Source organism: Hyla sarda, chromosome 6, assembly GCF_029499605.1.
Source record: "Hyla sarda isolate aHylSar1 chromosome 6, aHylSar1.hap1, whole genome shotgun sequence".
Taxonomy (NCBI): Eukaryota; Metazoa; Chordata; class Amphibia; order Anura; family Hylidae; genus Hyla; species Hyla sarda.
Window position 1 is genome coordinate 290015605 of NC_079194.1, and position 12450 is coordinate 290028054.

A 12450-nucleotide genomic window follows, 5' to 3' on the forward strand; every position below is an offset into this window, starting at 1 on the left:
GGGGCGGAGTCATGACGTCACGATACTCCGGCCCCGTGGTCGGCACCCGGCAGTTTGTGAGCTGGCAGCGCGGCGTGCAGCTCAAAGAGGTGGGTGCCGAATGCAAGATTGCAGGGGTCCCCCGCGCTGAGACATCTTATCCCCTGTCCTTTGGATAGGGATAAGCTATCTTAGGGCCGGAGTGCCCCTTTAATCGTTTTCTTAGATGGAGGGTATTTGCACGTTCATAGATTCAGGTTACAGGGAGTTCACTATTTCCTGATGCACAGAACTAACATCCTCCCTATACATGAACCCCGTGTGCCATGATTTCAGACAAGCGAGTCGGGCAGCGCGGATGAGCTGCAGAACCCTCTGGAATGGAGCGGGATGAGCCAAGAGACCGACGTAACCCCGGACCAGGAGAGAGATAACACATCTGTTATGGGCCTGAGGATCGCTCAGATAGAAGAGGAAAGAGAAGGTAATTTCTTCTATTACCATCACCAGATTAAATGTCACTTATACCGCTGCCTGGCACGGCGCCCCTGACTGTCCATTATGTCTTGTTGGCTCAGTGCTGGGTATCGAGTTCACAATTAATTCTTCCAATCAGCTAATTGTACAGAGGAGTCGGCCATCTACAAGGAAGGAATAACTCAACTAATTAAAGTACAAGTCCAAAGTTGTGAGCCCTCATGATCTTCTTGTTCCAGCGTAGGGAGACAAAACCACGCTGGGCGGTACAGTTGCCGAGGCAACCGTACCACGCTTGACGAAGTTCCGTGCACAGGTATTTTTCTGACGGAACAGAATGCATCCACAGATCTTCCCTACGCTGGAACTGAAGGTCACACGTGTTCACAACCGTAGCCTTGTGCTTTAAAAATTCCCTGCTGATTTGATTGCAAATTTAGGAAAATGTAAACCAACCTACCCCCCCTAGTGGTGACCGCAGAAGAACAGAATTCTGTCGTTTGAAGGCTATAGATGCCTTTGCTTATTTTTATTAAGTGCATTGTCTATATTGTATGGAATAAAATATTTATGCAATTTATTTCGATTGCATTTGTTCCGATTACGTGTCTTCTGCAGCTTGCTTGTTTTACAATGCATTGCAAGCTGCTCGATTCCATTCTTAATCTGATTAGCTGGCTCCCTTTCGTCACCCAAACTCTATCGCTTGTGAATGTATATCTAAACTAAAAGGGGTATTCCGGCTTTATACATCTATGCAAAGGATAGGGGGTAAGATGTACGATTGCAGGGGCCCCGCCACTGGGACCCCCGCGATCTGGGTGCAGCCCCCGGCATACGATGTCTAGGGGCGGAGTACCACTTTAAGCTGCAGAAGGAAATAGAAAAAAAGAAGTGAACTCACTTGCAATAATGTTTTTTTTATTCCATATAATACATACAGTACACTATAAATATGTAAAAGTTTCTCCATAGAATGATTCGGTACAGTATGGTGGACACTCACAGGTGCTGGGCAGCCGGTGTCTTGGATTCATTTTCCTTCTTCTGCATTGTAGCATTTAACCTGCAGAATTTATTCAGAATTTTTTCACTGTAACTACAATGTTGTCGCTGCGGCAGGATGCACTTTTATAAATCCCGGCAATGCCGTAGCCTGCTACTAAAGCAAGCGTTCTACGGAATCTCCGTCAGTCACATGGACTTGCTTGGGACTCCCTTAAATTCCGTAGATCGCTCTCTTTAGCAGCTGGCAACGGGGTTGCCAGAAGTTTTAAAGGGAAGCTGTCATCAGACTTTACATATAGAATGCGTAGCAATGCGCTGTATGTAAAATCTTCTTCCTTACCATCCATGAGAGACGATCGTGCCCGCAGGTAAGATGAGGATGTGATGTTTATAAGTGTCCCCCGCCAGCCCTGTAAGCAGTCCCCTGGGCGGTAAGCTATACTCACCTAGTCCTATCTGCTCCTGCTGTAACCACACCCCCCAGCAAGATTGACAGTCCAGGCACAGGCCATGTCATCACTCTACGTGGGCTGTCAATCATGGTGAGGGGGCGTGATTACAGCCAGAGCAGCAGGACTAGATAAGTATGGCTCCTCGCTCAGGGGACTACTTATTAGGGATCGACCGATTATCGGTTTGGCCGATAATCACGATTTTGGACATTATCGGTATCGGCAATTACCTTGCCGATAATGCCCCGCCTCCCGGCCAGAGACGACCGTCGCCGTCGCTGCCCCATTGCCTCCCCCCATCCTCTGGCCACATGCCGCTGCCCCATCGCCTCCCCCCCATCCTCTGCCCACATACCGCCGCCGCCCCATCGCCACTCCCCACATTCCCGGTGTTATAATTACCTGTTCCCGGGGTCCGCGATCCTTCTGGCTCGTGCGCTGTTGCTGTGCGCTGCGCAATGACGAGTGACGTCCCCAATGCGACGTCACCGTCAGTGCGCACAGTGACAGCGCAGGACGCCGACGGAGCCAGAAGGATCGCGGACCCCTGGGAACAGGTAATTATAACACCACCGATGGGGCAGCGGTATGTGGGCAGAGGATGGGGGGGAGGGGGGAGGCGATGGGGCAACTGTGGTGGTTAGACTCAGGACCTCAGGACAGGCAGGGGGAGAGAAGCGGGTGGCGGCGGCGGTCTCTGGCACCGCAAAAGCCGCTGCAGTTCATTGATTTAAAGCGCCCGCTTTAAATAATTGATCTGCAACGGCTTCTGCCCCGCCGGGGGTTTGAAATAACCGATAACTTATACCTGAATATCGGTATAAATTATCGGCCTGAAAGGTGACAGATTATCGGTATCGGCCCTAAAAAACGATATCGGTCGATCCCTACTACTTATAGGGCTGGTGGGGGAGACTTACTAACTTCATATCCTCACCATCCCTGCCGGCAGTACAGTCTCCCGGTGATGGTGAGGAAGAAGATTTCACCATATAGGACGCGCTGCTATGTCTTATATATGGTCAAATCTGATGACAAATTCCCTTTTAAAACTACATCCAGCAGCCACAACAACATTATATTTACTCTTTAAAACCGTGTTTTCCAACCTCCAGCTGTTGCAAAACTACAACTCCCAGCATATGGCTGTCCGGACATGCTGGGAGTTTTAGGGCATGCTGGGAGTTGTAGTTTTGCAACAGAGGGAGGCACCCTGGTTGGAAAACATTGCTTTAAAGCTACCTCTGCAATGAGAAGCACCCTTTAAAGGGGTACTCCGGTGGAAAACTTTTTTTTTTTTTTTAAATCAACTGGTGCCTGAAAGTTAAACAGATTTGTAAATGACTTCTAGTAAAAAAATCTTAATCCTTCCAGTACTTATTAGCTGCTGAATACTACAGAGGAAATTCTTTTCTTTTTAGAACACAGAGCTCTCTGCTGACATCACGAGCACAGTGCTCTCTGCTGACATCTCTGTCCATTTTAGAAACTGTCCACAGCAGCATGATGTTTGCTATGGGGATTTTCTCCTACTCTGGACAGTTCTTAAAACGGACAGAGATGTCAGCAGAGAGCACTGTGCTCGTGATGTCAGCAGGGAGCTCTGTGTTCCAAAAAGAAAAGAATTTCCTCTGTAGTATTCAGCAGCTAATAAGTACTGGAAGGATTAAGATTTTTTAATAGAAGTAATTTACAATGTTTTCCGGTGGAGTACTCCTTTAAACAATTGAGCAGTGTTTCCCAACCAGGGTGTCTCCAGCTGTTGCAAAAATACAACTCCCAGCATGCCCAGACAGCCGTAGGCTGTCTGGGCATGCTGGGAGTTGTAGTTTTGCAACAGTTTGCAGCACCCTGGTTGCTTTAAAGCTACTTCTGCAACGAGAGGCCCCGGTAGAGCTCATTACACCCACATTGCTGTACTAAAAAAAAGAGATCTTCCCAGGGGGTGACTATTATGATCTTGTTCAATAAAGCAACCCACAGCCCTTTTTAATCTTTTTATTTAAAATTTTTTGCACTTGCACAAATGCTTTATATGTGATCATTTCCATGTTTGCTGGAATCCGCTTTAATTGTCCTGAATAGTCTAGTAATGATGCACAAATGAATATATGATCCCTGGTGGTCGGGGGCTTCACGGGTCTAATCGGTGGGAGGTGCTTCTACTGACAGTAACGCTCATCACAAACCATAGATGGGGATGTTACATTGTCCCTTTGCAATCTCTGTGTATAAACAAAAACAAAAAAACTAAAAATATGAAAGTAAAGGTATTAGAGCTCCTTAAAGGGGTACTCCGCTGGAAAACATTTTCTTTTAAATCAGCTGGTGCCAGAAAGGTAATCAGATTTGTAAATTACTTCTATTAAAAATGTTTTATCCTTCCAGTACTTATCAGCTGCTGTATACTACAGAGGAAGTTCTTTTCTTTTTGAATTTCCTTTCTGTCCGACCACAGTGCTCTCTGCTGACACCTCTGTCCATTTTAGGAACTGTCCAGAATCCCAATAGCAAACCTCTCCTGCTCTGGACCGTCCCTGACATGGACAGAGGTGTCAACAGAGAGCACTTTGGTCGGACAGAAAGGAAATTCAAAAAGAAAAGAACTTCCTCTGTAGTATACAGCAGCTGATAAGTACTGGAAGGATTAAGATTTTTTAATAGAAGTAATTTACAAATCTGTTTGACTTTCTGGCACCAGTTGGTTTAAAAGAAAATGTTTTTCCAGCGGAGTACCCCTTTAAGAAGAGACTAGAAACGGTGACGCTGAAGAATCCAGGTATTACATGGACTCTCGCTGACTTTACTTACAGGGGTCGGCCACTTTCTACTTAGAGGAAAACAATAAATCTATTGCAGTGTTTCCCAACCAGGGTGCCCCCAGCTGTTTCAAAACTACAACTCCAAGCGGACATGCTGGGAGTTGTAGTTTTGCAACAGCTGGAGGCACCCTGGTTGGAAAACACTGCTCTACTTGTTAAAAGGGGTAAAAAAAAAATAATTCAAATCAACTGATGCCCGGAACGTATGCAGATTTGTAAATTACTTTTTTTTTTTTTTTTTTTTTAACTCTTAATCCTTCCAGTACTTATCAGCTGCTGTATAATACAGAGAAAGTTGTGTAGTTCTTTTCTGTATGACCACAGTGCTCTCTGCTGACACCTCTGTCCGTGTCAGGAACTGTCCAGAGCAAAAGCAAATCCCCATAACAAACCTATGCAGCCCCATAGCACTGTGGTCATACTGGAAAGAAAAAGAACTACACAACTTACTCTGTAGTATACAGCAGCTGATGAGTACTGGAAGGGTTAAGATTATTAATTTATGTAATTTACATTTCTGTATAACTTTCTGGCATCAGTTGAATTGAAAACTTTTTAATCCTTCGCAGTACCCCTTTAATGGAACAGCGTTTTCTTAAAGGGGTACTCCGGTGGAAAACCATTTTTCATAACAACTGGCCCCAGAAAGTTTAAACAGATTTGTAAATGACTTCTATTAAAAAATCTTAACCCTTTCAGTACTTATCAGCTGCTGTATGCTCCAGAAGTTGTGTAGGTCTTTCCATTCAGACCATGGTGCTCTCTGCTGACACCTCTGTCTGTGTCAGGAACTGTCCAGAGTAGAAGCAAATCCCCATAGCAAACCTCTCCTGCTCTGGACAGTTCCTGACATGGACAGAGGTGTCAGCAGAGAGCACTGTGGTCAGACTGGAAAGAGCTACACATCTTCCTCTGGAGCATACAGCAGCTGATAAGTACTGGAAGGATTAAGATTATTAAATAGAATTTATGTATAAATCTGTATAACTTTCTGGCACCACTTGATTCGAAAACATTTATTTTCCTTCAGAGTACCCCTTTAATGGAAAGGAGTTTTCTTAATGAAACAGTGGTCCTAATTTACTATTGTGAATCCGCCCCTTGCTTTTGTCGGGTTGTGCGCCAAAATGTGGCATAATGTGTCACAAATTACCTCTGTGGCAAAATAAGCCTGCAAACCGAGGGGGGCACAGGGTATTCTCACCCCCCGACCAATTTAATATTAGATCCGCACAAAATCCTGTGAATAAATGGCTGAAAATTACCAACAAGGAAAAGCTGCTCGGAACTTTCCAGACCTGTATGTCCCCGTAGTAAAAAGAGTGAAATCCCGCAAGTCTGAAAACCTATAGGAAGTAATCTGGATCCGCAGGCAACTAGTGCATCAGAGAGAGAAGTAATAAGCCATAGTGGCCATTCCCTTTAAATGGGTACTCCAGTGTTTTCATCGGTCGGGGTCCGAGTTCAGACCCTGACCGATTACTAAAATTGGTGGGGAGAAGAGCGCATTAAGGCCGGGTTCACACCACGTTTTTGCAATACTGTTCCCTTATAAGTTTTCAATTTGAAAACCGTACAGAACCGTATTGAAAACCGTACGCCAAAAGATGCATCAGGTTATGTCCGTTTTGCGTCTTGTACAGTTTTGTCAGTTTTTTTTACCCGTACCCAAAACCGTAGTCTACCACTGTTTTTGGTCCGGGTGTAAAACCATATTAAACTGTATATGTTTTTTTTTTTAACATGGGAGTCAATGGGAACCATAGAGAACCGTATGTGTGTACAGTTCCATCTGGTTTTCACCCTACGGTTTTTGACTTTGCACAGTTTTTTTATCTTGGAATTTCAATCAAACAAGTGAAACTTTATTTACAATGAAGTGAAAAGTTAAAAGCGTATAAGTTTTTTTCTTAAAAACGGAGGCAACCGGACATCATTTTTTAAACCGTTTACGGGTTGAAATTTGTACACACGTTTTGATACAGTTTAGTCCGGTTTTGAGGAATCAGTTCTTCATCAAAAACCTGATACGGGAACTGTACTGCAAAAACATGGTGTGAATGCAGCCTTAGCGAGACAAAATTACAATCAAAGTCTATGGGATTGTCTCGGTCAGCAGCGCCTCTCTCCCGTCTCGTTCTAGCGATTGATCGGGGTCTGAACACTCAGACCCCGACAGATCAAAACATTTCACATGTCTCTACAGCATGTCATAAGTTTTTGGTTTTTTTTCCCCTTAAAGCGACAGGTACACTTTAAAGGGGTACTCTGGTCGAAATATATATATATATTTTTAAATCAACATGCTAGAAAGTTAAACAAATTTGTCAATTACTTCTATTTAAAAATATTAATCCTTCCTGTACTTGTCAGCTGCTGTATGCTACAGAGAAAGTTCTTTTCTTTTTGAATTTCCTTTCTGTCTGACCACAGTGCTCTCTGCTGTCACCTCTGTCCGGAGCAGGATAGGTTTGCTATGGGGATTTGCTCCTGCTCTGGGCAATTCCTGACATGGACAGAGGTGTCAGCAGAGAGCACTGTGATCAGACAGAAAATAAATTAAAAGAACTTCCTCTGGAGCATACGGCAGCTGATAAATACTGGAAGGATTAGAAAATTTTAATAGCAGTAATTTACAAATCTGTTTAACTTTCTGGCACCAGTTGATTAAAAACGAGCCGGGAGAGAGGCGCTGCTGACCGAGACAATCCCAAAGACTTTCTTGTAATTTGGTCTTGCTTAGTGCGCTCTTCTCCCCACCCATTTTAGTGATCGGTCCGGGTCGGAACACTCGGACCCCGACCGATTGAAACACTGGAGTACCCCTTTAAAGGGAATGGCCACTATGGCTCTACTACATGCCAAATAAATTTTTTTTAAAGTGACAGTGCCCATTTAAAGCAGTGGTTTCCAAACTGTGGCCCTCCACAAGTAGCAAAACTACAACTCCCAGCATGCCCGGACAGCCAACGGCTGTCCGGGCATGCTGGGAGTTGTAGTTTTTCAACATCTGAAAGGTTTGGAGGCCACTGCTTAAAAGTGTAACAAACCTTTTGAGGTGTCACAGACACAAGTCAATAGTTTTGATTTGTCGGGTTTCGGGTGCTGAGACCCCCACTGATTGCCAAAACAAGCCGGGACTCGCTGCAGGAGACTGATTATATAGTAAGTCTATGGAGCTCAACACTCAGACCCTGACCGATCGAAACTTTTGACATCACATGTCAAAAATGATTGTAAATGCTTAAAAAAAAAATACCCAAATAAACAAAACCCTTCAAAGTACATTTATGTGATTATTATGTTATAATATGCAAATTTTTAGGGTCAAAACCTGTAAAACCTTCCCCCCCCCTTTACCCCCTCCCCCTTAATCTAGTTAAATGCCCCTTATACAATGCAGAGCTCCGAGCAGGCTTGTTGCTTTATCCGTGTGGACTGAGCATGATTCCATTTTCTTTCTTTTGTTATTTTTTTTTTCTCTCCACCATTTCTGTGAGTGTACGCGCTCAGCGTCCCTCCCCTTCACTCCTCCACCTCACACTGTGATTCGATCAGCCACCAAGAACATAGTTTCCCATCAGTTTTGTGCATGCAGGTTCCTTCCGCGCCGGTTAGTGCCGTACCGCCGTCTCGTTCCTCCCGGAGCCTTATCTTGCGGTGGAAACAGTCAGCGGTATGGTCCTAGCTGTGCTTTAGTTTTCAGTCTGGTTTCCATTTATTTAAAGATTTTTTTTTTTTAACACCATAACCTTGTTTATGCTGCTTTTTTATGATTTTATACCTTTTAATTCTGATTTAACCCACTCATCGTCCTTTCGGTGTCTGTGATGGGTCTGCTGGGTCAGTCTGCTCAGCTTTTTTTTTTTGGTGCTGAACGAATGATGGAGAATGGTACCCGATGATGTCACTAAGGAACTGATGATGTCACGGTGTCCGTCTACAGACAGGTTCACATTACGTAGATATTCCAAAATTTGGAATTTTCTTTTGGCGGAATGCTGAGCAGAATTCATTGCTATCTATGAGGAACGGCAATGTCTGCGCAGGGTCCTAGTGCCGACTGATTCAGGACCCTGCACCCTGGTCCTAGTGCCGCTAGGACCCTCACGGACATGACCATCCTTATAGACGGCAATAAATTCTGCACCGTTTCGCCGAAAGTTCAATCTTCCGGCAGAGTAATTTTAACCTCGGAAAGCCCTGCCGCTGAAATTCCGTATTTTGCACCGTGCACCGGAATCTCATTGACAGCTATGGGAATCTGCTGCACAAGAATTTCAAAGCCGAATTCTATCCGAAAATTCTGTAGTGTGAACCCCACTTTAGGTATTCAAAAAATATTCACGATGTTAAAACATAACATATAATAGATATACAGTACATAAGGTAAAATAAACCATTCTCAAAGACCGCTATGCACAAAAGAAAAAAAAGGCGTATTAAGGCCAGCTTGATATATCAATAGAAATAAAAAAATATATACCCACACAATACTGCCCTGGTACTATCACAAATTCCTGCTTATGAAACACAATAATCAAATAAAATCTGTCCCGACGTGTTTCTCCCTTTTATACATGCCCACAGTAAAGGGGTTCATCAGGGGACCTTAATTGCAGAATATTATGACATCAAAGATATGGCTGCATAATATAAAAAATAAATAAAAAAACAAATGGCAAAAAAAATTTGTTCTATATCCCGGCCCACTTAAAGGAGTACTCTGGTGGAAAACTTTTTTTTTTTTTATTACTTATTAGCAGCTGTATGCTACAGAGGAAATTTTTTTCTTTTTAAATTTTTCAACTTTTTTGTCTTGTCCACAGTGCTCTCTGCTGACTCCTCTGTCCATGTCAGGAACTGTCCAGAGCAGCATAGGTTTACTATGGGGATTTTCTCCTGCTTTGGACAGTTCCTGATACAGGCATCAGGTGTCAGCAGAGAGCACTGTGGACAAGACAAAAAAAGAAATTCAAAAAGAAAAGAATTTCCTCTGTAGCATACAGCTGCTAATAAGTACTGGAAGGACACATATTTTTTAATAGAAGTAATTTACAAATCTGTTTAATTTTCTGGCACCAGTTGATTTAAAAAAAATATATGTTTTCCACCGGAGTACCCCTTTAAGGACCACTCACTCAGATCCAAGATAGATGTGGAGTTGATACACTGTTAGGGGAAAGGGGTCCTTAGATATGTTGTCTCCTCTGCTTCTGGCAGATGTCTTGGTTCCTAAGGAGCGACGGAGCTCAGCAATTTAAAAATTATCCACAGATCAATGTTTTCCAACTGAGGTGCCTCCAGCTGTTGCAAAACTACAGCTCCCAGCATGCCCGGACAGCCTTTGGCTGTCCGGGCATGCTGGGAGTTGTAGTTTTGCAACAGCTGGAGGCACACTGGTCAGAAAACGCTGCCATAGAGCTGTGCACTAGCCTCAATCCCCATCTTCCATTGTTTTTTTTCTTATACATAGCACCAAACCCTCTCCTCCAACATTACTCTGTTTAAAGGGGTACTCCGCTGGAAAACTTTTTTTTTTTTTAAATCAACTGGTGCCAGAAAGTTAGACAGATTTGTAAAATCTCAGCTGCTGTATGCTCCAGAGGAAGTTATTTTCTATCTGACCACAGTGCTCTCTGCTGACACCTCTGTTCATTTTAGGAACTGTCCAGAGTAGGAGCAAATCCCCATAGCAATCCTCTCCTGCTCTGGACAGTTCCTGACACGGGCAGAGGTGTCAGCAGAGAGCACTGTGGTTAGACCGAAAAGAAATTAAAAAAGAAAAGAACTTCCTGTGGAGCATACAGCTGCTAATAAGTACTGTAAGGATTAAGATTTTTAAATGGAAGTAATTTACAAATCTGTTTAACTTTCTGGCACCAGTCGATTAAAAAAATACCCCTTTTAAAAAATAAAATTCTGTCTGTAACCAGTAGGGGGTGCTAGTCAGATGTCATGTAAGACACAACTCTGTGATGTCATCAGTTCCTTTTGAATTTATGGGCCGGATTATATTTAAATTTTATTTATTTATATATTTTTAATGTTCAACCTACAAAATCACTATATATAGGTGAAATGCAGAGATATACTTAATGATTTGCTAACATAAGGCTGTAGAAGGCACTGAAGTCCTGGTGTATTCTGTAACGGCTTCACCAGATAACACCGCCCCCTGGTGCTTGTGGACTAAATTAGATTTTTTTTTATAGAAATTGCGTTGCAGACTGATTCTTCTTCTTCTTTTTCTTCTTTTTTTTAAGTAAAAGTGAGACTATTCTGATAACTGAGTTCAGAGGGGGTATTAGACATAGAAACGTATACAAACATCAGAACAGAACGAGTAATGTATGTACACAGTGACCCCACCAGCAGAATAGTGAGTACAGCTCTGGAGTATAATACAGGATGTAACTCAGGATCAGTACAGGATAAGTAATGTAATGTATGTACACAGTGACCTCACCAGCAGAATAGTGAGTGCAGCTCTGGAATATAATACAGGATATAACTTAGGATCAGTACAGGATAAGTAATGTAATGTATGTACACAGTGACCTCACCAGCAGAATAGCGAGTACAGCTCTGGAGTATAATACAGGATATAACTCAGGATCAGTACAGGATAAGTAATGTAATGTATGTACACAGTGACCTCACCAGCAGAATAGTGAGTACAGCTCTGGAGTATAATACAGGATATAACTCAGGATCAGTACAGGGTAAGTAATGTAATGTATGTACACAGTGACCTCACCAGCAGAATAGTGAGTACAGCTCTGGAGTATAATGCAGGATATAACTCAGGATCAGTACAGGATAAGTAATGTAATGTATGTACACAGTGACCCCACCAGCAGAATAGTGAGTACAGCTCTGGAGTATAATACAGGATATAACTCAGGATCAGTACAGGATAAGTAATGTAATGTATATACACAGTGACCTCACCAGCAGAATAGTGAGTACAGCTCTGGTGTATAATACAGGATATAACTCAGGATCAGAACAGGATAAGTAATGTAATGTATGTACACAGTGACCTCACCAGCAGAATAGTGAGTACAGCTCTGGAGAATAATACAGGATATAACTCAGGATCAGTACAGGATAAGTAATGTAATGTATGTACACAGTGACCTCACCAGCAGAATAGTGAGTACAGCTCCGGAGTATAATACAGGATATAACTCAGGATCAGTACAGGATAAGTAATGTATGTACACAGTGACCTCACCAACAGAATAGTGAGTACAGCTCTAGAGTATAATACAGGATATAAATCGAGATTTTCCTAGCTAACGTGACGGAAAATATAAGTTATATGAAGACAGGAGGCGAGTATCTTGCATTAAACCTTTCTTTTTAATGCCCATAGCAGAAAATTACAGAGAATTTACTTCATAACATTAGAAAATTTTTATTAAAACTACAACTCCCAGCAGCCCCTGGAATCCCCTCCCCTGGGGCGGAGACCCTATATAAGGGGCTGGCTGGATCTCCTCTTCCTCTTTCTTTCGTGCGAACTTCGGAACAGCGCACGACATCTTGATACCCCGGATACACTCCGACGGCAAACGAACTCCATCTCCGGAACTAGACGACAGGGCCAACTGGGCCCCCAGCAACTGTGTTTCAACTGGAACCTGGTCGTCAGGGCCAACTGGGCCTCCGTGAACTGTGTTCGAACTGGAACAGAAAAGCATAAC

The 12450-nt window shown here is 43.2% G+C and overlaps 1 protein-coding gene across 4 annotated transcripts in view; it reads left to right on the forward strand.

Annotated features, from left to right (window-relative positions):
* Positions 1-12450, forward strand: part of LOC130277234 (golgin subfamily B member 1-like) — a 108421-nt gene that overhangs the window by 39033 nt on the left and 56938 nt on the right. For all 4 annotated transcript variants that reach the window (XM_056527694.1, XM_056527695.1, XM_056527696.1 and 1 more), the window contains exon 14: positions 316-463. In XM_056527694.1, the coding sequence (XP_056383669.1) occupies positions 316-463 (148 nt within the window). The remainder of the gene's footprint in view (positions 1-315; positions 464-12450) is intronic.